Source organism: Macaca fascicularis, chromosome 7, assembly GCF_037993035.2.
Source record: "Macaca fascicularis isolate 582-1 chromosome 7, T2T-MFA8v1.1".
In the NCBI taxonomy this organism is placed as follows: domain Eukaryota; kingdom Metazoa; phylum Chordata; class Mammalia; order Primates; family Cercopithecidae; genus Macaca; species Macaca fascicularis.
Window position 1 is genome coordinate 19,391,059 of NC_088381.1, and position 23,664 is coordinate 19,414,722.

Here is a 23,664-nt window from a genome sequence, read left to right on the forward strand (position 1 = left end):
TCTTACAAAAGATTAAAAAATTAGCCAGGTGTAGGAGCTCAAACCTGTAATCCCAGCACTTTGGGAGGCCGATGTGGGAGGACCACTTGAACACAGGAATTTGAGACCAGTCTGGGCAACATGGCAAAAGCTGTCTCTACAAAACAACAACAAAATGAGCTGGGTGTGGTGACTCATGCCTGTAGTCCTAATGACTTGGGACGCTGGCATGGGAGGATCACTTGAGCCCAGGAGCTTGAGGTTACAGTAAGGTATGATCGTTCCACTGTGGTACAGCCTGGGTGACTGAGGAAGACCTTGCCTCTAAAATAGAAACAAAAAACTTAGAAATAAGTACACAATTGATGCAGCTGACATTTCATTAGAGACTTTCAATTAATACAAAAAAATTAGCCGGGCGTAGTGGTGGGTGCCTGTAATCCCAGCTACTTGGGAGGCTAAGGCAGGAGAATCACTTGAACCCAGAGGTGGAGGTTGCAGTGAGCCACGATCGCACCACTGCGCTCCAACCTGAGACTCCGTCTCAATAAATAAATAAATAAATAGAAAAATAATTCAAAGATATCTAAACATAAAGTCAAACATCACGTACATGAATGCAAGCCTATCAATAACTTGTCAGAGAAAACACTGCAGTAGTGTAAGAGAACCATGAGCACAATCTTTGTGAATAGGACAGCATCGAGAGAGGGCAAAAAATACCAGGAGAAATGAAGCAAAGGCTTTAGAAAGCCTCCATGAAGGAAGGCACACCAGAATGCTGCTGGAAACATGCTAGAGCAAAAGTTAGTACACAGCATAACAGACTTAAAGAAGAAAGTGAACCTGGGAAGGTGGAAAGAGGGGATGAATGGAAAGAGGAAAGGTGGGGTGGGAGAAAGGATGGAGCAGGGAGGGAGGGAGTTAGCAGTTACCTACCTCTCACCCACATGATAGCTTTGTACAATTTGGAAAAGAACGCCCTTCCAAAAGGAAACAGCCCTGTGCCAAGATGCACAGTTTAGAAAGCAAAGTCTGGGGTGGATTTCAGTCCTAATTTGTTTCCTGGCTAGATTCCTTTATGCCGTGAACAACCTGCCTACTATACAAAGCAGTCCTGGGAAAGACGGACCTGCTAACTAACTCTGGTGAAGAAGCAGGCAGGCCTTTGTTTCCCTGTTTTGGAGCACAGGCAAATTTCTCAGAACTGTACACAAAATGAATTTTCACTGGTATCTTTTCCCACTGTTTTGCACCTGATGTGGAATTATGTTCTAACAGAAAACATTTCAGTTTGGGGAACAATGCTGTTTCTGGTGAGTTGCGGGAAGGGGACTGCTAGATGATTACAGAATTTAAGGAAACCTGGTAGCTCCCATCACATAAGGATAGATGTACCTGTGGGTGCCTAAGATTTGTGTTCACAGTTACTTATGTAGCCTGGGGGTTTTTCATGGCTTTGCTTGGCCGTCTCTGGCTTTTCTGGGGCTCCTCCTCACATAAGTCACCGGGGGCACCACTGCTTACTGGTAACAGGGTAACAGGCTTCTCCAGCTGAACGCCCAAAACTGAGAATACACAATAGTGGTTCCTCAAAAGTTTCCTTTGTAGAAGACCTGTATCATAAATGCTGCCTCTACCTGCTTGTTAAAATGAGGATTCCTGAGCACGCTCTTTCCCAGACCTACTAAAACAAAAGTTCTGGAAGTGAGGCCTGGAATTCTGCATTTTGAACAGTGGCCATCAATGTTAGAAAACAATGGTTTAACAGGAATATGAAATATGAGAAATTCCTGGGTGGACTTTATGAAAGAGAAAGGGAACTAAAGACTCAGGCCTAGCAATAGTGTAGTGTAAAGAACAAACCATGACTGGTTAAATATATGCCTTCCTCAGTAAAGTATAGTAAAAATTGCTAGAAACTTTAAAAAATTGTAGCATCTATAAACACACATAGATAACTAGTGCTTGTAGTCTAATTAAAAATGTTATTCCAAAATTAGGTTATAATGGTATTTCATGTATTATGTTTTATATAATAAAAGAAGACCTCACTTTTTGAAAAATTTCATATTGGAGGGTTGACTATAGAACTTAATACAAAATCACTCCCTGGGCCATTTGCAAAATTTAGGCCTCTGCTGAAAAATCTTAGTTGATCAACTGTTAGTCCGAATCTTAATAGCACCTTGAGTGGATAACAGAGAATAATAACAGCAACAAATTTCTTACCGCTGTAAGGGGTCCTTCTGCCTGTGCCTCCATTAGACTTGTGGGCGTCGCTGCAATAAACTGACTAGCAGCTCCAGGCTGGAGTTCCAGCCTATCTGTATACTGTTCCGAAGCAGCAGTAGGAGGACCCTCTGCAGAAAGTGCTAAGACCACACCTGAGGTTTCCTTCTTTAAATGATCATTTTCTGCCCAAGGACCTAACTGGAGCTTTTCATCTTGAGGTGATGCCTCCAGGACTTGAAGTACTTCAGGCTCCTCATCAGAAGGACTTCCAGTTGTTTTATGTCCTACAGCCTCATTTGTCCTAAAATCCTGAAGGTCCTGCTCCTTGTCCACAATCACCCATTCTTTGGAATCAATCTCTTGCTTGCAAGAGCTCAGGTTAACGGCTATAAATCCGTTGCTGCCACCACCATCTGCCTGCTCAGGGGTGTTGGCAGAAGCAGGCTTGGAGACATCTGGAAGATACTCTTCATCATAGTGCCAGATATGGTCAGTACGGGACACAGCAGGAACACAAGGCTTATGCAGCAGAGCAGGGAGAATAGATTCTTTTCCTGCACTGGTATCTTTCTGCATTTTCTCCAGGCTTAAGGAAATGGAAAGAAGTTACTCAATTTTCCTAAGGAAACATTTATTATATAATATATAAGCACCATACAGAACTAATATGGACACAAAGATGAGAGAAAAAAAGACGGATAAAGCATAAGGAAAGTTTCACAGCATTGACAATGTTCTTCTCTACCTGCCACATCCTGCTTTGGAAGATGGAGTTCACTTCCTTCCTCAGCAAGGCCCTTTTTAGTTCCCTTCTTTTGTCAAACCAACTTTTTATTGAACTACGCTTTTATCCCTATTGTATGTTGATACTTATTCTCAATATGAGCCACAACTCAAAATGTGTAAACCAATGCCTCATCCATCCTTTTGATCATGTGAGCATGCAGACACGTGCTTACATAACATAGCTATGAATGATTACCACGTGAGGAAGAACACACATATGTGAAGGATTGTTTAAAATGGAAGCTAGATTGGAGTAGGCCAGAAGTGGCTGAATTGTCTTCGGACACAGTAATTACCATGTTAGTCAAATTCACAGTCCCTCTAACCTAATATTTCATTACCAATAGTAGCCACCAGAGACGTACCACTGAAGGGTGTGACTACTATTAAAGGAAATTAGGTCTTAATACTGTGAATACTGTTAAAGCCTTCTATAACTCATAAATATATCCCACACTTTTTTCATTTCTGTCTTCTGTCATCAAAATTTGTTGTAGGGATAATGTGCCTCATAACTATGCACTACAATCTTTACCTATGTATAGATCTCTCAAGTTTCACCTTCTTTTCTCTCTAGGTAGACTGTGAACTCTCGACGGCAAGCATGATATACTTATTGGTATCTATTTTCCTACAGTATTTTACTCCGAGAAGGTCTTCACTAAAGTGAATTGAACTGACTGTCTCTTGTATATAAATCACTTTTCCCCTCCTTTATGTATTCCCCTCATCTCCGCCTAATGCCACGTTTATCCTGCCGTCTCCAATACTACACTGTTATGTGGAAGAGATTGCTTTCCAAACAAAGTTACTGTAAAAAATGCTCATTTAACTTGTTCCTAGTGTTAGGAAGTTATCAGCTCTTACTGCTCAGCTTCCAAAGCCAAAGGATATGCTATAGAATTTATAATAATTAAGAATCAGGGCAATAATAATTAAAAATAAGGATGAAAATTAGAGTTTAACAGAATCAGTGTTACAAAAATGCAAGAATTTCTTATTTGAAAGACTTTATGTAACAGAAATATACAACAACAACAAAACAATAACAATGGTACCTTAGAATCTTTAAAAAGAAAAATAAACTATTTTATACCAGGTCTCAAGGAACTTGTCAGTGTCTGGCTTTGGCTCCAGGGTCAGACGTTTTTCCAGCTCAAAGCTGTGGATGGAACGTAACTTTCGCACCAATGGAATATCTCTGTCTGGCTGAGTAATCTCTGAGCGGACACGAACTGGTGACCCAAGGCTTGGAGCATTGAGAAGACCATTTGCCTGGCCATGGCTGTTCTCCTCTTCAGTAGCAGCCTATCCAACATATAAAATAAACCCATGAAAAACATTCTAGGCAATACACATGATAGAATCATTGAAGCCTTTCAAAATAATATCAATAAATGATTAGATGTGTTTTCAGACGATTCGGATATTTTGGCTAGTTTACTTCATTACATTCTTATCTATTAACTCTCCATTAAATGTGTTTTCTTAATTTATACTCAGTTTCAGTATTATTTTAGGTTTTTTTAATACTTTTGGAACAAAGATAAACAATCTAAAAATGTTTAACAGACTTGGCTTTTTGAATTATGTCTGACTTGAGGCTTGTAGGACCCCATTCCACTAACCTAAAACTGAAACCTGGAAAGGATGTTCTCTTTGAGACATAAGTGGTCTCACAAGTTAGGAGAGACTGCCAAGCCTCAGTCGCTATACCTCTTTTCTCCTTCCTCCTCTAAAAAACAAAAAACAACATATGTATACTTGTGCCAAAAAAGCCTGGGGGCCAGACTACTAAGGAGCTGAGGCAAGGAAGGAGGATGAGTGTGAGGCAGCCCAGGGGGTGGGACTGTTTAAGCACAGGTGCCTACAGCAGCACATTATCAGGGAAATTAAGCCTCATATCAGGAGTGTGGTGACAGAGGGAAGTCTGGGACATCTACTCTGATTAGAGACTCTCAAGAGGATGCCCAATTGGCTCAAATTGGTGATATACTCAGGGTAGCAGCAGAAACACAAGCCAGCCTTCCCTGAAGGAAGGTTTCCCCAAACCCCAATTTAGGTCTCCAGAACTCCCATCAATTATTAATTAATTAGCCAAAAAAAAAAAAAGAGAGAGAGAATCAATACAAGAGAAGGCATGCTACCATGACTGACACAACAGAAATAATAGTCAAAATTAAGAAAAACATTTAAAACTCCCAAAGATTTCAGATATTGAACTGGTTTCAATACAAAATATAGATCAGCTATGCACAAATGTTTAAATAAATAAAGGTTATTATAACAAAGATCAACAAAGGGTTATTTGGAATTAAATGACTGATTAACTTAATATTCAATATTCAATTAACAAGTTAAACAGCAAGTTAGCAAAAAAAAAAAAAAAAAAAAGGTTAAAAATTATTAATTAGTGAAGCAGAAGACACAGCCAAAGAAATTACCTAGAATAAAAAACAGCAACATAGGCCTGGCATGGTGGCTCACATCTGTAACCCCAGCACTTTGGGAGGCCGAGGAGGATGGGTCACAAGGTCAGGAGTTCCAGACCAGCCTGGCCAACATAGTGAAACCCCATCTCTACTAAAAATACAAAAAAAACAAATTAGCTGGGTGTGGTGGCGCAGGCCTGTAATCCCAGCTACTCGGGAGCCTGAGGCAGGAGAATCACTTGAACCCAGGAGACGGAGGTTGCAGTGAGCCGAGATCGTGCCATTGCACTCCAGCCTGGGCAGCAGACCAAGATTCCATCTCAAAAAAAGAAACAAAAAAAAAAAAACCCAGCAAAAAGAAAATTATGAAAAAAAATATTAAGAGATATGATGGATACAATAAAAAGCCATAATATATGTCTAACTGGAGTCCTAGAAAGAGATAATAGAAAGAATGAAGAGGTAGTAACATTTAGATACAGAATGGCTGTTATTTCCCAGAACATATTTTTTATACAAAAATAGGAATAAAAACATTCAAGGGACACAAGATATCCCAAGCAAGATAAACAAAAAGAAATACATGCCTAGAAACCTAGTTAAAATGCAGAACACCACAGACAAGAACAAGAACTAAAAAGTAGCTGGAAAGGAAAGATGAAGGTGGGGAAAACAATCACTTAAAAAGAAAAAAACAATTAGAATGATAGTAAATTTCTGAACACCAATGACTGAAGCCAGAGGAAAAATAATCATCAATAGAAAACTTTATATTTGAGCTGGGCGTGGTGGCTCACGCCTGTCATCCCAGCACTTTGGGAGGCTGAGGTGGGTGAATCACTTGAGGTCAAGAGTTCAAGACCAGCCTGGCCAACATGGTGAACCCTGTCTCTAATAAAAATATACACAAAAAATTAGCCAGGTGTGATGGCGCATGCCTGTGGTCCTGGCTACTCGGGAGGCTGAAGCAGGAGAATTGCTTGAACCCAAGAGGTGGTGGTTGAAGTGAGCTGAGACTGCACCACTGCACTCCAGCCTGGGCAACAGAGCAAAACCCTGTCTCAAAAGAACAGAACAAAACAAAAAACAACTTTATATTCAGCATAAACTATCTTGAAAGAATGAAGCTAAAATAAGTACATTTATAGATAAATAAATACATTTATAGAAAGAATCCTCTACCAAAAGACCGGAAGTAAAGGAACTTCTGAAGGAAATATTTCTGGAAGAAAGATGAGCCAAGGACTTTCAGAAATGAAAGGAAATGGTAAACATCTTTGAAAGTCCATATAAACACTACTTGTATAAAAGAACAACATTAATAATCTAATTCAAGGCTAGGCTGGGTGGTTCACGCCTGTAATCCTAGCACTTTGTGAGGCCGAGGCAGGTGAATTACTTGAAGCCTGGAGTTTGAGACTAGCCTGGCCAATATGGTGAAACCCTGTCTCTACCAAAAATACAAAAAAATTAGCCGGGTGTGGTGGCACGTGCCTGTACTCCCAACTACGTGGGAGGATGAGGCATGAGAATCACTTGACCCCAGGTGGTGGAGGTTGCAGTGAGCTGAGATTGCACCACTGCACTCCAGCCTAGGTGACAGAGCGAGACTCTGTCTCAAAAAATAAATAAAATAAATAATAACCTAATTCAAGTCATTCTTTTTTGTTGTTGTCTGTTTGAGAAAGACTCTCACTCTGTCACCTAGGCTGGAGTGCAGTGGCGCAATCTTGGCTCACTGCAGCTTCTCCTCCCAGGTTCAAGTGATCCTCCACCCTCAGCGTCCCAAGTACCTGGGACTACAGGCACATGCCACCATACCCAGCTTTTTTTTTTTTTTTTTTTTGGTAGAGACAGGGTTTTGCCACGTTGCCCAGGCTGGTCTCGAACTCCTGGGCTCTAGTGTTCCTCCCACTCTGGCCTCCCAAAGTGCTGGGATTACGAGTGTGAGCCACTGTGCCAGGGCAAGTCTTTTTTTTTTTTTTAAATAAAGAATTCAAATTAGAAGAGTACTAAAATGTTGGGAGAAGAGTGAATGAAGTTAAAATGTTCTACAGTCCTTGGAATATCAGAAAGGTGGTTAAGATATTGCTTAATTTTAGACTTTTAGGTTAAAAATAATTGGGAAATTTCAAGGACAACTACTAAGAGAACAGAATTAGAATGTTTAAATCCCCAATAAGTACAAAGAAAAAACAGAAGACGAAAAATAGCAACAAAATCTGTAACGAAAAGAAAGGCGGGAAAATGGCATTAAAAAACTGAATAGAAATTTAAAAGAGAAGAGAAACAAGTTCATATAAAAATAATTTGGCTGGGCATCGTGGCTTGTTACTGTAATCTTGCCACTTTGGGAGGCTGAGGCGGACAGACCACCTCAGGTCCGGAGTTTGAGATCAGTCTAGCCAACATGGCAAAACCCTCTCTACTAAAAATACAAAAATTAGCCAGGTGTGGTGGCGGGTGCCTGTAATTTCAGCTACTCGGGAGGCTGAGGCAGGAGAATCACTTGAACCAGGGAGGCAGAGGTTGCAGTGAGCAGAGATCGTGCCACTGCACTCCAGCCTGGGCGGCAGACGGAGACTCTGTCTCAAAAAATAAATACATAAATAAAATAATAATTCTAAATGTAAATCAATTAAGCTAATTAAAACACAAAGACATAAGATTGTCTACTTATATTCCATTTAATGAAAGTCACAACAGAATACAGATGAGAAAAAATAGAAAGATAAAGGCAGAAAAGACACCAGGCATGTACTACCCAAAAGAAAGTTGGCATAACTGTATTAACATCTGACAAAATAGGCTTTAATGCTAGAAAAAAAAATAGTAGGAACAGAATAGAAATAGTCACTACATAAAGAAAAACAAAACTTTTAATCACCTGGCAGATGTAAAAACTCTAAACTTGTATGCACTTAATAACTCATGGATGAAAAAAATCATTATGGAAAAATATTTAAAACAGAATGAGAATGAAAATACAACACACCAAAACTTCTGCAATACAGTAACAGATATTTATTACCTTCTTTCTGCTTATCTTAGCTAATTCTGCTGCTTCTTTTTCTAGTTTGTTGAGGTAGGATTTAGACTATTGATGTAAAACCTTATCTTTCCTAATGTAAGTATTTAGTGCTATACATTTCTCTCTCAGCACTGCTTTAGCTGCCTCCCAAACATTTTGATATGTTGTAGTTTCAATTTCATTCAATTCTATGTAAATTAAAAAATTTTCCTTTCACCATGTTGGCCAGGCTGGTCTTGAACTCCTGACTTCAGGTGATCCCTCCCCCACCCTGGCCTCTCAAAGTGCTGGGATTACAGGTGTGAGCCACCATGTCTGGCCCTCATGTACATATTTTTACTTCTACTTCTACTTCAACCACTTCTTCCATAAGGCATGTTCCCAACTCCCACCCCATCTGCATGTATTTTAATTCTTTTAAATGTTTTGCACAATGTTCTGTCTTGTATTATATTTGCTTGTGCAGCTACATATCTACCCAAAGAGACTGTAAGCTCCTTAAGGGTAAAAGATGTATCTTAAACTGCACAGCACCTAGCTTAGTACACTGTCTTCAATATTTAGCTTAATGCCTTAGCCAGATGTTCAAAATGAGAGCTTGTAATGTTCAGCACTATATATTATAAATTCAATAAACTGCACATGATAACAAATAATGGACTTAGGGTCAAAACTATTTACCATTCAAATTTCACTCAGATTAAATAGTGATAGTGGGTAAAAGACAGAAACTAAAGTAACTAATCTTCTGTGTCAAGTGATCTTCTATGTCAAGTGCCATTTCATTCTCTCACATACACAGATATCCATATGGGCTGACAACTGAGAATGTCACCAGTGATTTTTTTGCTATAAGAACAGTTTGTTCTTGGTGCCATAAAGACAGCCACAGCTGATACTACAAAACTCTGACACTGACTCCCTGTCTACTTTCCACTACTCATTCCTGACTACTATTGGTCCAGATTGTGCTTTGTCAACAGCCAAATCACATTGTGGCATATCACATCGATCCAGAGATCATTTTGCAAATGACTCCCATGACTGAACATATATAACTGCTATAGTCTGAATGTTTGTGGCCCTGTTGAAATTCTAATTTCCAATGTGAGGGTATCAGGAGGCGGGTCTTTGGGAGGTAATTAGGTCAAGAAGGCAGAGCCCTCATGAATGAGAGCGGTGTCCTTACAAAAGAGGTCCAACAGAGACCTTTCCCCATCTACATGAGGACTCAGCAAGGAGGAGCCACAAAACAACCCTCACCAGATACCAAACCTGCCTAGCCTTCCTTCTTGGACTTCCCAGCCTTATGAACTGTAAGAAATACATTTCTGTTGTTTATAAGGTACTGATACCTTACAAATTCCAAGCTTTATCTTGTTTTTGTTGGCATCCATTTCTTCCCAAACATCCTTCTCCTGGGGACGGGGGTGACCCAGAGATCCAGGCAATTTATCTGGTGACACACCAACAGGGATGCCATTTTCTCCATCGCTAAGCTGTTCATCTGGAAATACCTCATCTGTATTTTCCCGAAGCAAGTCTCCTGGGATGGGAGTGGCATTCGCAATTCTACATATGAAGGGAGGAAAAAAAGGCAAAAATCAAAAATTACTATGATACTATCTTACATAATTATATTTCTTCATTTAAATGAAGTCCACGTATAATTAAGAGAGTTTAAAAAAAAAAGCACCTTGAAAACTTAGTTTGGCCGGGCATGGTGGCTCACGCCTGTAATCCCAGCACTTTGGGAGGCTGAGGCGGGCGGATCACTTGAGGCCAGGAGTTCGAGACCAGCCTGGCCAACATGGTGAAACCCTGTCTCTACTAAAAATACAAAAAATAGCTAGGCGTGGTGGCGGGTGCCTGTAATCCCAACTACTCGGGAGGTTGAGGCAGGAGAATTGCTTGCATCTAGGAGGCGAAGGTTGCAGTAAGCCGAGATTGTGCCACTGCACTCCAGCCTGGATGACAGAGCAAGACTCCAGCTCAAAAAACAAAATGAAACAAAAAAAAAAAAAAAAAGAAAGAAAGAAAGAAAAAAGGAAAAGAAAAAAAAAAACCTGAGGTCATGCCAATTCTACAAAATAAAACTTTAACATTTTGATCAATTAGAATTTTCAAGCTGATTTTAAAATACAAATTCTAAAACAATAACACACTAATTTGACAATCACTTTATAAGTAAGAAGCATTTCATCTATTTTCAAAGAAGTCTTTGTCAATTAAAACATCTTTTTTTTTTTTTTGAGACAGAGTTTCACTCTTGTCACCCAGGCTGGAGTGCGGTGGCATGATCTTGGTTCACTGCAACCTCCACCTCTCGGATTCAAGTGATTCTCTTGCCTCAGCCTCCTGAATAGCTGGAATTACAAGCATCCACCACTATGCCCGGCTATTTTTTGTATTTTTAGTAGAGACAGGGTTTCGCCATGTTGGTCAGGCTGGTCTTGAACTCCTGACCTCAGATGATCCACCCACCTCAGCCTCCCAAAGTGCTGGGATTACAGGCATGAGCTACTGCGCCCGGCTTGTTAGAGAATTTAAAAAAAAATCTAAACAGGAAAATGTTAAGTGCTGTTGAACTCCAAATAAAATACAGAGATGAATCTCCAAATTAACATTTCATTTGGGAAGCAAGAACTACAATTTGGGGCACATATATAGACTGAGTGGGTCTCTGGTATATCTGAAGACCAAAGAAGAGGTTGGGGGTTTTATTAGAGAGATGTCACATACTGTTTTGAAAGAAAGCTCATTGGCACTAGAGAAGCTTTTGGGAGCTGGCAGGCTCTGACTGGTGAGTGACAGAGGTATGTAAATTTAGTGTTAGAGTCACAAGAGGCCATTTCAGCAGCTGGGCTTGTGAGAAATCAAATTCTTGGAGCAGGTGCTATATGCCCCAAGTACTTTCTCCCTCTGGCCTCTTGATTGATTTAGTTGAAATATGACAAGAATGACCTAATTTGTATAATCAACTTTCGCAGTGCCATAATGAAATAAACAGGTGTCAGATCAATCAGCTATGCTATTTTTTTTACAGTGTGAAATGTGTATTACTTTTTCACTCGCAGACTTTTTTTTTAATTTTTGAGACAGAATCATGCTCTGTCTCCCAGACTGGGGTGCAGTGGCATAATCTCGGCTCACTGCAACCTCCACCACTGGGGTCCAAGTGATTCTCCTGCCTTGGCCTCCCAAGTAGCTGGGATTACAGGCATGCACCACCATGCCCAGCTAATTTTTTATATTTTTAGTAGAGATGGGGTTTTGCCATGTTGGCTGGGCAGGTCTTAAACTCCTGGCCTCAAGTGATCCGCCCACCTCGGCCTCCCAAAGTGCTGGGATTACAGATGTGAGCCACCGCGCCCAGCCACTTGAAGACTTTTTACTAAGCACCTACTACATGCATTGCCCTAGCAACACAAACAAGAGGAAGGAAATTCTTGCCCTAGAGGGAAAACTAGACTTCCTGTAATTATACAGTTTATATAGTTCAGCATGAACTGACCTGGGGGTAAAAATAGCAAATATTAACTGGTATTTGTCTATATATTTCTTTCAAAGTAATTCCAGGTCTTATTTACACGGTTGGTCATCTCTTCCTTAGACCCTCCCATGAGAGGCTTTTTTAGTTCACAGTTATCGTTCACCAAGTGAAAAGGCTCCTGCCAGTTCTACAACGCTATGTTCTAGGTTTTTTTTTTTTTCCACTATTGCTGACTGAACACAATACTTAGTACACAATGAAACCTCCTCTTAGAAGTGACCTGGAATGTCTCAAAGTAGACAAATCAGTCTTCAGTACATTATACTGACTCCTGTAATTACTGTGAGTGGCAACACAGGCATCCTCTCAGTGAGCCACTTTAAGAGTCACAGTTAGATCCTGGCAGTGGTGTCACGAGTACTTCATAGGCTGTGAGAAGACCAGTGATTTTTCAGGGACTTGTTCCACCTGACTTGGTGACCGATGACCTTCACCACTACCTTTGCCTAAATGGGTCAACGCTAGAATGAACCTCTTTACCGACAATTTACAATGATACAATCTAGAAAAGCACTGATAATGGCTCCCAGAAAAAAAACTTATAACCGAGTAGTGTCTGTAGTTCTGACAGTGGAAGCATATTTAAAAGGTAGTTTGGCCTAAAATAGTTCAAATAAACAGATTTATTATAGAGATAATTAAAGATCAGAAATAAATTGGCTACTAATGGATTTTTCAGATATTAGTTCAATATAATTTATTTATTGTTGCAAGAGTCACAATGGACACTAACATACATGTACTACATGGTAATCCAAATGTTTATTGAAAGAATTCCCTCTATTCCTGAGGAAAGAAAAAGGGAAATAGATGAATATTTGAACTGAAGAAGCTTAGTCTATTATCTTCACCTTTTTTCCATTTTAATCACTCAGTATTCTTCCAAGCCCCTTTTTCCCTTATGTCTAGCCATTATTCTGCTTTTTTTCCAACTACCTCAATTCCTTGGCATTTCCTTCTTTCACACTTCAGGAAACAAACCACGCCTCCATCTCTGAATACACTTCTACTTCTACTTGAATACAATCCTACTTTTTCTCTTATATCTTATGCTTCAATATGATACCACACACTGCAAGGACCTCGTCTATCTCCTCCACACAGTCTCTCTTTTACAGGACTCAGGTTCCTCCCCCACCCATCCCCTCCCTCTGCATTTATTCTCCACTCCTTACTCCTTCCCTGGTTCTTGTTTCCTTTCTTTTCCTAAACTCTGATCCAAATCTGGAGTATGCGATATAGAAAGAAATAATTCCTTCCCAGGAAAATTATATCATGTTCAGGAATATGAATGAGTGAGACAGTACACATAAGAGTGTTATTAGCACATGGCCCGTGTGTCCAGGCAAGGTGTTATGTAACTGAAGCAGATTAAGGGAATAAGAAAATGTGTGGAAGAACTGAAGAGATATGAGAGAAAATAGTAAGAATGAACATCCTTTTCATATTTCATTCCCCATAATCTAAGGCAAACTAGTGTCTGTGGGCCAAATCTGGCCTGCAGATCAGAGGAAAATCTACGGCATTAAACATAAAACATGGTTTTTTTTTTAATAGACTTGTTGGAACACAGTCAGTCTCATTTGTTTACGAGTTGGCCATGGCAGCTTTTGCACTACAACAGCAATGAGAGTAGTGACACAGACAGCATAGCTCACAGATATTCATCTAGCCCTTTACAGATAAAGCTTGCTGGCTCATGATTTAAAGCATCCTCTCACCTTCGCCTAAACTTTCAATCTCCCTCTATGAAGAAATTCAGGGTTCTGGGACATACCCTATACATTTTTCTCTTTAACACTGATTCTCCAGGTGTTCTACCATATCATTTGCAAACAGAAAAAATCAGAGATTGTCAAGCTTTTTCTTGGAGGGTCAGATAGTATTGTGGGCAAGAGTCACTGTTGGATGCTACAATTAACAGGCAAAAGTATGACAAGAAACACAGTGCTGACATAGTTGCAAATATCTTCCCACAAGATTATTTCTTACAAAAACAGTTAACTTTATAGTAGAAAGAACTGGCCACTGTAACCAAATTATCAACACTAGTATCATCAGTAAAAAGACATATTGACATTATGTACCTCCTTGTTTAATGCCATAGATTTTCCTCTGATCTTTGCTCTAAATTTATCTCATAGATTCTGATAAGTAGTGTTTACATTATCATTTTTTTCTATAACTTTTAGTTTTTATTTTCCTTTTCACCCAAGAGTACAGTCATGCATCACTTAACAATGGGGATACACTGTAACAAATGCCATCGTTAGGCAATTTCGTCATTAACCAAACGATCACAGTGTACTTAAAAAAACTGTATTATATAGCTTATTACATGCCTAGGCTATACGGTATAGCCTATTGCTCCTAGGTTACAAACCTGTACAGCATGTTACTGTTCTGAATACTGCAGGCAAGCATAACACAATGGTATTTGGGTATTATAACTTATCTAAACATAGAAAAGGTAGAATAAAACTACAGTATTGTAATTTTAGAGGACCACTGTCATATATGCAGTGTGTTGTTGATGGCAATGTCATTACGTGGCACATGACTGTAGTTTAACAGGTTTTTAAATTTCCAGTAAAAGGGCCTTTGATACTTTAATTTTGCTGGTAATTTCTAGTTTTCTTGCAGTATGATCAGATAGTGTAATACTTCTACTTTATGGAAGTACTTAGAAACTATGTTTCTTTGTGACCTAATGCGTGATCAATTTTTGTGAATGTTCCAGGGGTACTTGGGCAGGAGGTATAGTCTCTATCATCAAGGTACAGAGTTCAGAAAACATAAATAAGATCCACCTTACTATGATCATGTTGTTTAAGTCTTCTATCTTTCTATTGTCTGTTCACTTAATCTGTCTTAAACCGAGAGTGGTGCATTAACATCTCCGATTATGACTGTGTTTTTATGTCGCCTTGAATATCCTGCAGTTGTTGTTTCCTAAAGGTGAGTGTCATGATTCTGGCGACTAAATATTAAAAAATTTTGTATCCCACTTGTGAATTGTGGCATTTGGCATTAAAAAGTGCCCTTCCATCTTTTGTAAGTTTTTTTGTTTTGGCTTGAATTCTACATCATCTGCTATTAGGATCATTTCTCTTTTCTATCTTTCTGATGGATCTTGGTCCATCTCTTTCTTACTGTTTTTAGGTGTGTGTCTTATATACAGCATATGAATATAGCTATATAACCCAAACTGAAAAGCTTTTCCTTTTAATAGGTAACTTAAGCCCATGGATATTTATTGCTGTGACTGATATGTTTGATCTTAAGTCTGCTGTGGTATTTTATTTCCTTAAATTGTGTGTATCTGAGCTTTGTAACATGATGTAATAGGATACACATAGACAGTAAAATGGTTATTATAGGGAAACAGATTAACATATCTATCAACTCATACTTTCTTTGTGATAAAGAGCAGCTAAAATCTACTTATTTAACAAAAATCTCTAATACGATTTTATTTTTATTTAAGATATGTCCAAGTCTTCTGAAAATACAATTTTATTAAGGTTATTCTTTATGTTGTCCATTAGATCTCCACACTTGTTCATCCCACATATCTACTATTTTATATCCTTTGACCTACATCTCCCCATTTCCTTTCCTTCCTCCCTCCTTGAACCCCCTGTGGTAACCACTGTTTCATTCTCAATCTCTGTGCATTTGAGCGCATATATATATATAGATGTATGTATGTGTGTGTGTCTGTGTATATATGTGTGTGTGTATATATATATGTTTTTTTCACATACAAATGAGATCATGCAACATTTTTCTTTCTGTCTGGCTTATTTCAGTAAGCATGTCTTTTAGTTCCATCTATGCTGTGGCAAATGGTAGGATCTCCTTTTTAAAAGCTGAATAAGGTTGGGCGCCATGGCTCATGCCTGTAATCCGAGCACTTTGGGAGGTTGAGGCAGGTGGATCACCTGAGATCAGGAGTTCCAGACCATCCTGGCCAACATGGTGAAACCCCATCTCTAATAAAAATACAAAAATTAGCCAGGTGTGGTAACACAGGCCTGTAATCCCAGCTACTCAGGAGGCTGAGGCAGAAGAATCGCTTGAATCCAGGAGGCGGAGGTTGCAGTGAGCAGAGATCGTGTCATTGCACTCCAGCCTGAGCAACAGGGCAAGACTCAGTCTCAAAAAATAAAAATAGAAAAATTAAAAAGCTGAGTAATATTCTATTATGTGTGTGTATGTATTTATACATCTATATTCCATTGTGTATGTATATATATACAAATATATACAATACACACACATACACACACACACACATTTTCTTTATCAATTTGTCCATCAATGGGTATTTAGGTTATTCCTGTATCTCGGCTATTGTAAATAATGCTGCAATGAACATGAGAGTGCAGATATCTTACTTGGTCACCTAATTTTCAACAAGGGCACCAAAAAGACACAATGGGGTCCAATAAATGGTGTTCTTCGACAAACGGTGCCGGAAAAACTGGATTTCCACATGCAAAGGAATTGGACCCCTATTTTACACAATACACAAAAATCAACTAAAAATGTATAAAAGACCTATATGTTAAGACCTGAGACTATAAAACTCCTAGAAGAGACATAGAGGGAAAGCTTTGTCATAGTATTTTATTATTATGTGTAGAGTATCTTGCTACATTTGCTACATTTCTTCCTCTACAAGATGTATCCTTTGTCCAGTTTTTTGTTGTTGTTGTTGTTGTTTTCTGAGTCAAGATCTCGCTCTGTTGCCCAGGGTGGAGTATAGTGGCGCGATCTCAGGTAACTGCAACCTCTACTTCCTGGGCTCAAGCCATTCTCCAGCTTCAGCCTTTGGAGTAGCTGGGACTACAGGTGCATGCCACAAAACCCGGCTAATTTTTGTATTTTTTGTAGAGACAGTGTTTTACCATGTTGCCCAGGCTGGTCTCAAACTCCTGAGCTCAAAGTGATCCGTCCACCTTGGCCTCCCAAAGTACTGGGATTACAGGCATGAACCACTGTGCCTGGCCTGTACTTTAATTTATAAATAATTTTGTGGGAGTATTTCAGGAGGTTCGCCTTTTTGTTCTAATGCTTATCTTTGGACACAAACCTTTTTAAATGCTCTTAATTCTCTGTGGGTTTTTTTGTTTTTTGTTTTTTTTTGAGATGGAGTCTCACGTTGTTGCCCAGGCTGGAGTGCAGTGGCGTGATCTCGGCTCACTGCAACCTCTGCCTCCTGGGTTCGAGCGATTCTCCTGCCTCAGCCTCCCAAGTAGCTGGGACTACAGGTGTGCACCATCACGCCCAGCTCATTTTTGTGTTTTGTTTTGTTTTTGTTTGTTTGTTTTGAGACAGAGTCTCATTCTGTTACCCAGGCTGGAGTGCAATGGCGCGATCTCAGTTCACTGCAAGCTCCACCTCCCGGGTTCACGCCATTCTCCCGCCTCAGCCTCCTGAGCAGCTGGGACTACAGGCACCTGCCACTATGCCCAGTTAATTTCGTTTTTTTATTTTTAGTAGAGACAGGGTTTCACCATGTTAGCCAGGATGGTCTCAATCTCCTGACCTCATGATCCACCCACCTCGGCCTCTCAAAGTGCTGGGATTACAGTCGTGAGCCACCGAGCCCAACTAATTTTTGTATTTTTTAGTAGAGATGGGGTTTCACGACATTGGACAGGCTGGTCTCGAACTCCTGACCTTGTGACTCATCCGCCTCAGCCTCCCAAAGTGCTGGGATTACAAGTGTGAGCCACCACACCCAGCCAGTTCTCTGTTTTTAAATTTAATCTTCTGCTATTTGGTTTCTCAGTTTTAACTGGTATTATTTTGTTTTTTTTCTTCAGGCACTCCAACAACCTGAATGTTATTTCTTCTCTGCCTTCAGTTTGCACTACCTTCTCGCTAACTCTTTTGAGTTGTTTTTTTATCTCATTTTCATTCTCTCTGGGTTTTTTCCTTGTCCTTATTCAATGACTTCTATTAAATTTTCACTTAAGTCTATTCTCCTTTGTGCACTTTGTAATATATTCTTCAATTCTGAGATAATTTTGTCTTTTCCTTCTATTTCTTTCCTGAGTTCAATCAATTCTGATTTCCTTTCTTCCTCTCCCAATAAGGTCTGAACCTCAGCCCTTGAGTAGGGGTGGGACAGCTCTTGCTTGGAGGTTTAATCTCAGTCCTAGGCATCGTGGCTGGACCTTGTATCTGCTATTCCTGTATCTGTATTCTGTACATTTATCTTTATTTCTTATTAATCAATTCCATGTTATTCCAATTTCCTATTATTGACTATAGTTAACAATATCTTACGTAGGCTGGGCACGGTGGCGCATGCCTGTGATCCCAGCACTTTGGGAGGCCGAGGCAAGTGGATCACCTGAGGTCAGGAGTTTGAGGCCAGCCTGCCCAACGTGGTAAAACCTCGTCTCTACTAAACAAACAAAAATGAGTGTGGTGGCACACCCCTGTAATTCCAGCTACTTGAAAGGCTGAGGCAGGAGAATGGCTTGAACTCGAGAGGTGGAGGTGGCAGTGAGCCTAGATTGCGCCATTGCACTCCAGCCTGGGTGACTGAGTGAGCTTCTGTCGCAAAAAAAACAAACAAAAATACATATATTTCAAAATATCTAGAAGGTTGGAAAAGTTCCCAACACAAAGAAATGATAAATGTTTGAGGTAATGGATATCCTAATGACCCTGATTTGATCATAACACATTGCATGTGTGTATTAAAATATTCCATGTATCCCATATATATGTACAATTATTGTGTATCAATAAAAATTTTAAATAATTCTTTAATTTTTTTCCTATTCAAATTACTGTGTAGTTTCTGTCTCCTGACTGGACCCAAACTGATACATCTTTTTTCCTCCACCACTCCACTAACGAAGCACACTTCTCCCTTTATTTTCTTTCGAATTATGCATACTTTTACTTGCCTGAAACTCATCATCTGATCTATCAGGACACTCTTTAGTATTTTCCTTATTAGCATGGGTTTAGTCTTTCTAGCACTGGTTTTATGTATTTATTTTTGGATCGAAAGACACCTGGAGTATGGCATTGGTTTTAGATCAACCTTACATCCCATTGCTAATTTCCGTCTTCCCCCCAGTTTTTCTTGATCTGTCTTTATAAAGTCTTCTGGCAGGGGTAGGTGAGGCAAGAGCATGAAAGATACTGCACTAGGATTTGTGGTCTCATATTTTCCTTTTTATTTACAGTTATTTTGAAGCTTGGACATCTTCTACAAGTTATGCTGAGGACATGGTTTTTCTGCGTAGCTGTAGTTTTCTTTCTTTGCTGTTCTGTGTTATTTTGGAGGAAACATTGGAAGATGGGAACATAAACTGCCTTCATTGTCTTTAGGTCCCTGATGTGCTATCACCTGAATTTTTGCAAGTTTGAGACTTATTTCTAACAACAATCAAAGGGGAAGGACAAAAACACTAGAACGAAATTTCTGGACTGGCTCCAGCTCTGCCACTAATATTTACCTAAAGTTGGATTTACTTCAGTGTTAGAATTATTTCCTCACTTGTAAGATAGGGTGGCTGGACTAGGGCAGTGGATCCCAAACTCTGATAAGCATGAGAAGTATTTGATGCATATGGACTTCTGTGCCCCACCTCTAGGCATTCTGATTCAAGAGGTCTGGGGCAGGTCCCAGGAACAGGTGTTTTTAAAAAACATCTGCTTAGACAAGATAGTCAGTGATACTATTCAGTTATATGAGACTATGAAAACTCTTCCGATGATTCAACAAGTTCTAGAGATCTCATCTTTCAGTATAAAAATCAGAGCTGGACACAAGGGTGCATGTCTGTAGTCTAGAGGGTTGAGGAAGGAGGATTGCTTCAGCCCGGGAATTTGAGGCCATAGTGCACTATGACTGTGTCTACAAATAGCCACTGCACTCCAGCCTGGGTGACATAGCCAGACTCCATCTCTTAAAAAAAAAAAAAATCAGGCCGGTGCAGTGGTTCACGCCTGTAATCCCAGCACTTTGGAAGGATGAGGCAGGCAGATCACTTGAGGTCAGGAGTTTGAGACCAGCCTGATCAGCATAGTGAAATCCTGTTTCTACTAAAAATACAAAATTAGCCAGGCATGGTGGCAAAGGCCTGTAATCCCAGCTACTTGGGAGGCTGAGGTAGAAGAATCGCTTGAACCTGGGAGGCGGAGGTTGCAGTGAGCAGAGATCACGCCATTGCACTCCAGCCTGGGCAACAAGAAACTCCATGTTAAAAAAAAAAAAAAATCAAAGCAATGGATTAGTGGTATAATATCCCAATTAACTTAAATTGTATGACAATTTGTCCCTGTTCACTTTCTTTTCCCCAGAGAAGGGTCCCACTCTGTTGCATAGGCTAGAGTGTAGTGGCACAACCATAGCTCACTGCAGCCTCTAACTCCCGGGCTCAAATGATCCTTCTGCCTCAGCATTTCGAGTATTTACTATTTTTTGTTTGTTTGTTTTGACCAAAAGGTTTGAAACAACCAAAGCAGGTAAAAAAATTAGAAAAAAAAAAAAAAAAGACAAAATAAAAGATAAAAGGAAACTAATACATGTAGAGGAAAAAACATTAACAATAAAAAACTAAGATCACGAAAACAGATCAAAACCTTTTCTTAATACATTATGAAAGTTGTTAAATCACTTTAAGAAGAACATGCTATATACTTTGTTCCCACTAACCTTTGGCACAGTATAGATATAATTGTGGCACATTCTTTTCAGGGTTCCATATATTATTTGGAAATACAACTAATGCTGGTCCTCATTTTGAAGAAAACCCATTATAAATTTGACATCAACAAGTCACATAAGCTCTAAGCTCCCATTTCACAGTATAATCTATTAGTACTATCTAAAGCAAGTAATTCCAAAGGCGTACATAAGAGCAATGTTAATTCGAGGAGATCCATAGGCTTTCCCTGATGTCTTAGCATTTGGTCATCTGAGGGAATCCGGATGAAATAAATTTTTGCAAATATAATGCATCCAGGAAAGACACCACCAAATGATCTGTTTAGGACATACCCGATTGCAGCAGGGGTCAAGCGAGTGTGCAACTGAGGGGTGGTAGAAGTAGTGGTGGTTGTTAGGGAGCCATCATTTCCAGTCTTCTCCCAGTCAAATGGGTCACTCTCAATTACTCCAAAAGTCTTGATGCTATTGTCAAACACGGATGTAAGAAGCTAAACCACAAAGAAGAAAACTAGAGTAAGTGAACAGTAAACAGTCGCTTTATTCTATGAGAAAGCACACCAGACTCACAAAATGATTTTGTAATGTGATTTTCTTTAAAAACTGATGGTTCAAATTGAGAAATTTGAATAGGAACTATATGTGGATGATGATACTGAATTAATGTTGATTTTTCTCAGTTGTGTAGAATGTTTCTGTTTTTGAGAGATACATAATGAAGCAACATATCTATAACCTACTCTCAGATGGTTTGGCTAAAGGATATGTGTTGTTTATAAGTGTCTATGTTAGTGTACATTCAGTTGAGCCATCTATTTTATCATTTATTTGTCAAAACAAAACAAGGACATTTTTATATGTTTCAACCTAAAAAAGTAGCCAGCGTTAACAGGTGATGTGTCTAGGTAAGGGGAGTATAGAAGTTCATTGTGCTTTCCTCCATTTTTTTTTTGTAGGTTTAAAAAATTCTTAAAATATGTGTGTGCATGTTGGTGTGTCTCCATATACAAATTACCAAAACATTGCTTGACTTATATTGTTAATTTGATATATATTCTGTATAATTTCATTTTTTGTCTTTCAATTCCTAAAGTTTGAGGTGTTCTTGAGAAGGATTTCATAAAAGACCTTTATTGTTTCTGTTGGTAGGCACCATTTCCAATTTTACGATTATAGCTTCATTCTCTCCTCATCATTTCTGGAACTGTTAGTATCCTATCCTCTGAGATTCATCTTTTTTTTTGTTGTTTTTTTTTTTTTGAGACGGAGTCTCGCTCTGTCACCCAGGCTGGAGTGCAGTGGCCGGATCTCAGCTCACTGCAAGCTCCGCCTCCCAGGTTCACGCCATTCTCCAGCCTCAGCCTCCCGAGTAGCTGGGACTACAGGCGCCTGCCACCTCGCCTGGCTAGTTTTTTTTGTATCTCTTAATAGAGACGGGGTTTCACCGTGTTAGCCAGGATGGTCTCGATCTCCTGACCTCGTGATCCGCCCGTCTCGGCCTCCCAAAGTGCTGGGATTACAGGCTTGAGCCACCGCGCCCGGCCAGCTCCTCTGAGATTCATCTTGTGCATTTCCTACCCAGACCTGAAATCAGCACTGCTTTGGAGGATTTTACACAGGTCTGATTTAGGTTTTAAAAATATTACTCCACCAGCCTGGCGTACATGGTGAAACCTTGTCTCTATTAAAAACACAAAAATTAGCTGGGTGTGGTAGTGCACGCCTGTAATCCCAGCTACTCAGGAGGCTGAGGCATGAGAATTGCTTGAACCTGGGAGGCAGAGGTTGCAGTGAGCCGAGATCGTGCCACTGCACTCCAGCCTGAGTGACGGAATGAGAACCTTTCTCAAGGAAAAAAAAAAAAAAAAAGATTACTTCAGCTATTGAGTGGTCAATAGATGCCATAAACAGGGATGGGAATGAGGGTACTTGGAAAAGATGACCAGTTAAGAGATTACTGTCAGCTAAACCAGCATGGTAACAGTAAAGGTGATAAGAACTGGACATAGATTTCTGTCCTGAGTCACTGGGCCAATGCAGTGACATGGAAAGCAGTGAGTTTAGGGAGGAATAGGAAATGCAGATATAAATTTGGGTGTCATCAGCATATAGATATCAAGAGATACCAGCCTATGGGTCCTATTTTTGTTTATGTAAGTCACCTACGTTACAACTTAGACTTCTCCAAATGTCAGAGGTAGAGGGCTGCAGAAAACACAAAGGAGGAAATAAAGATGGACTGGAACCTAGGATATGGGAATTGAAGTGCCAGACCTCTGACCCTCTCTCCTAACTCTGAAACCAGGGTTCTCACTGGCTCTCACAGAGTGAGATGCATGCTTCCTGGAAGGTGGAATCCCCATCCAGGGGAGCCTTGCTATATGAGCACTTAGACTGCCACTGCTAAGTTCTCTGTCTATACTGTGCTGCCACAGAAATGATCCTAAATGGTTTTTATGTCAGATGTCCTTCTATCATGGAATTATTTTCTTACATCTATCATAGTATTGTGTGTCTTAGAAAATGTATTCTATGGCACTGGACCTCAAATTAGAAACAGTTTGTTACTATGATGGTGATATTAGACACCAGCAGCAGGAGACAGAAAGACGGCGAACACAGAACAAAAGAAACAGGAAAGCTAAAAGCACTGAGGCACTTAAAGGCGCCCTAGTGGGAACAAATGGTCAGACTGGGCAGAGCTCTGCAGATACTTTAGAGAAAAACATTTCTAATCTAGCAAAATAATCTTCTAATTCGGGAGCAGGGTGGCGCTAAATCCTAACCTTCCTCAGACTGGAATAGCAGAAACAGGACAAATCAAGGACTTACTTTTCTGGTAACTGAATGTGTTACATCATGTTTGGCTATGATAAATAATAAAAACAAAAAACTCTAATTCAGTTAGTCAAATAGATTTTAGAATAAAAATTACCTTGTAAGT

General features: G+C 39.7%; 1 protein-coding gene across 8 annotated transcripts in view; it reads right to left on the reverse strand.

The window, feature by feature from the left end:
* Positions 1-23,664, reverse strand: part of TTBK2 (tau tubulin kinase 2) — a 173,453-nt gene that overhangs the window by 34,084 nt on the left and 115,705 nt on the right. For all 8 annotated transcript variants that reach the window (XM_045397236.3, XM_073995633.1, XM_065547834.2 and 5 more), the window contains 4 exons: positions 21,054-21,211; positions 9,819-10,035; positions 4,097-4,308; positions 2,212-2,800 (listed from right to left, as the gene is read on the reverse strand). In XM_045397236.3, coding sequence (XP_045253171.1) covers positions 2,212-2,800; positions 4,097-4,308; positions 9,819-10,035; positions 21,054-21,211 — 1,176 coding nt within the window. The remainder of the gene's footprint in view (positions 1-2,211; positions 2,801-4,096; positions 4,309-9,818; positions 10,036-21,053; positions 21,212-23,664) is intronic.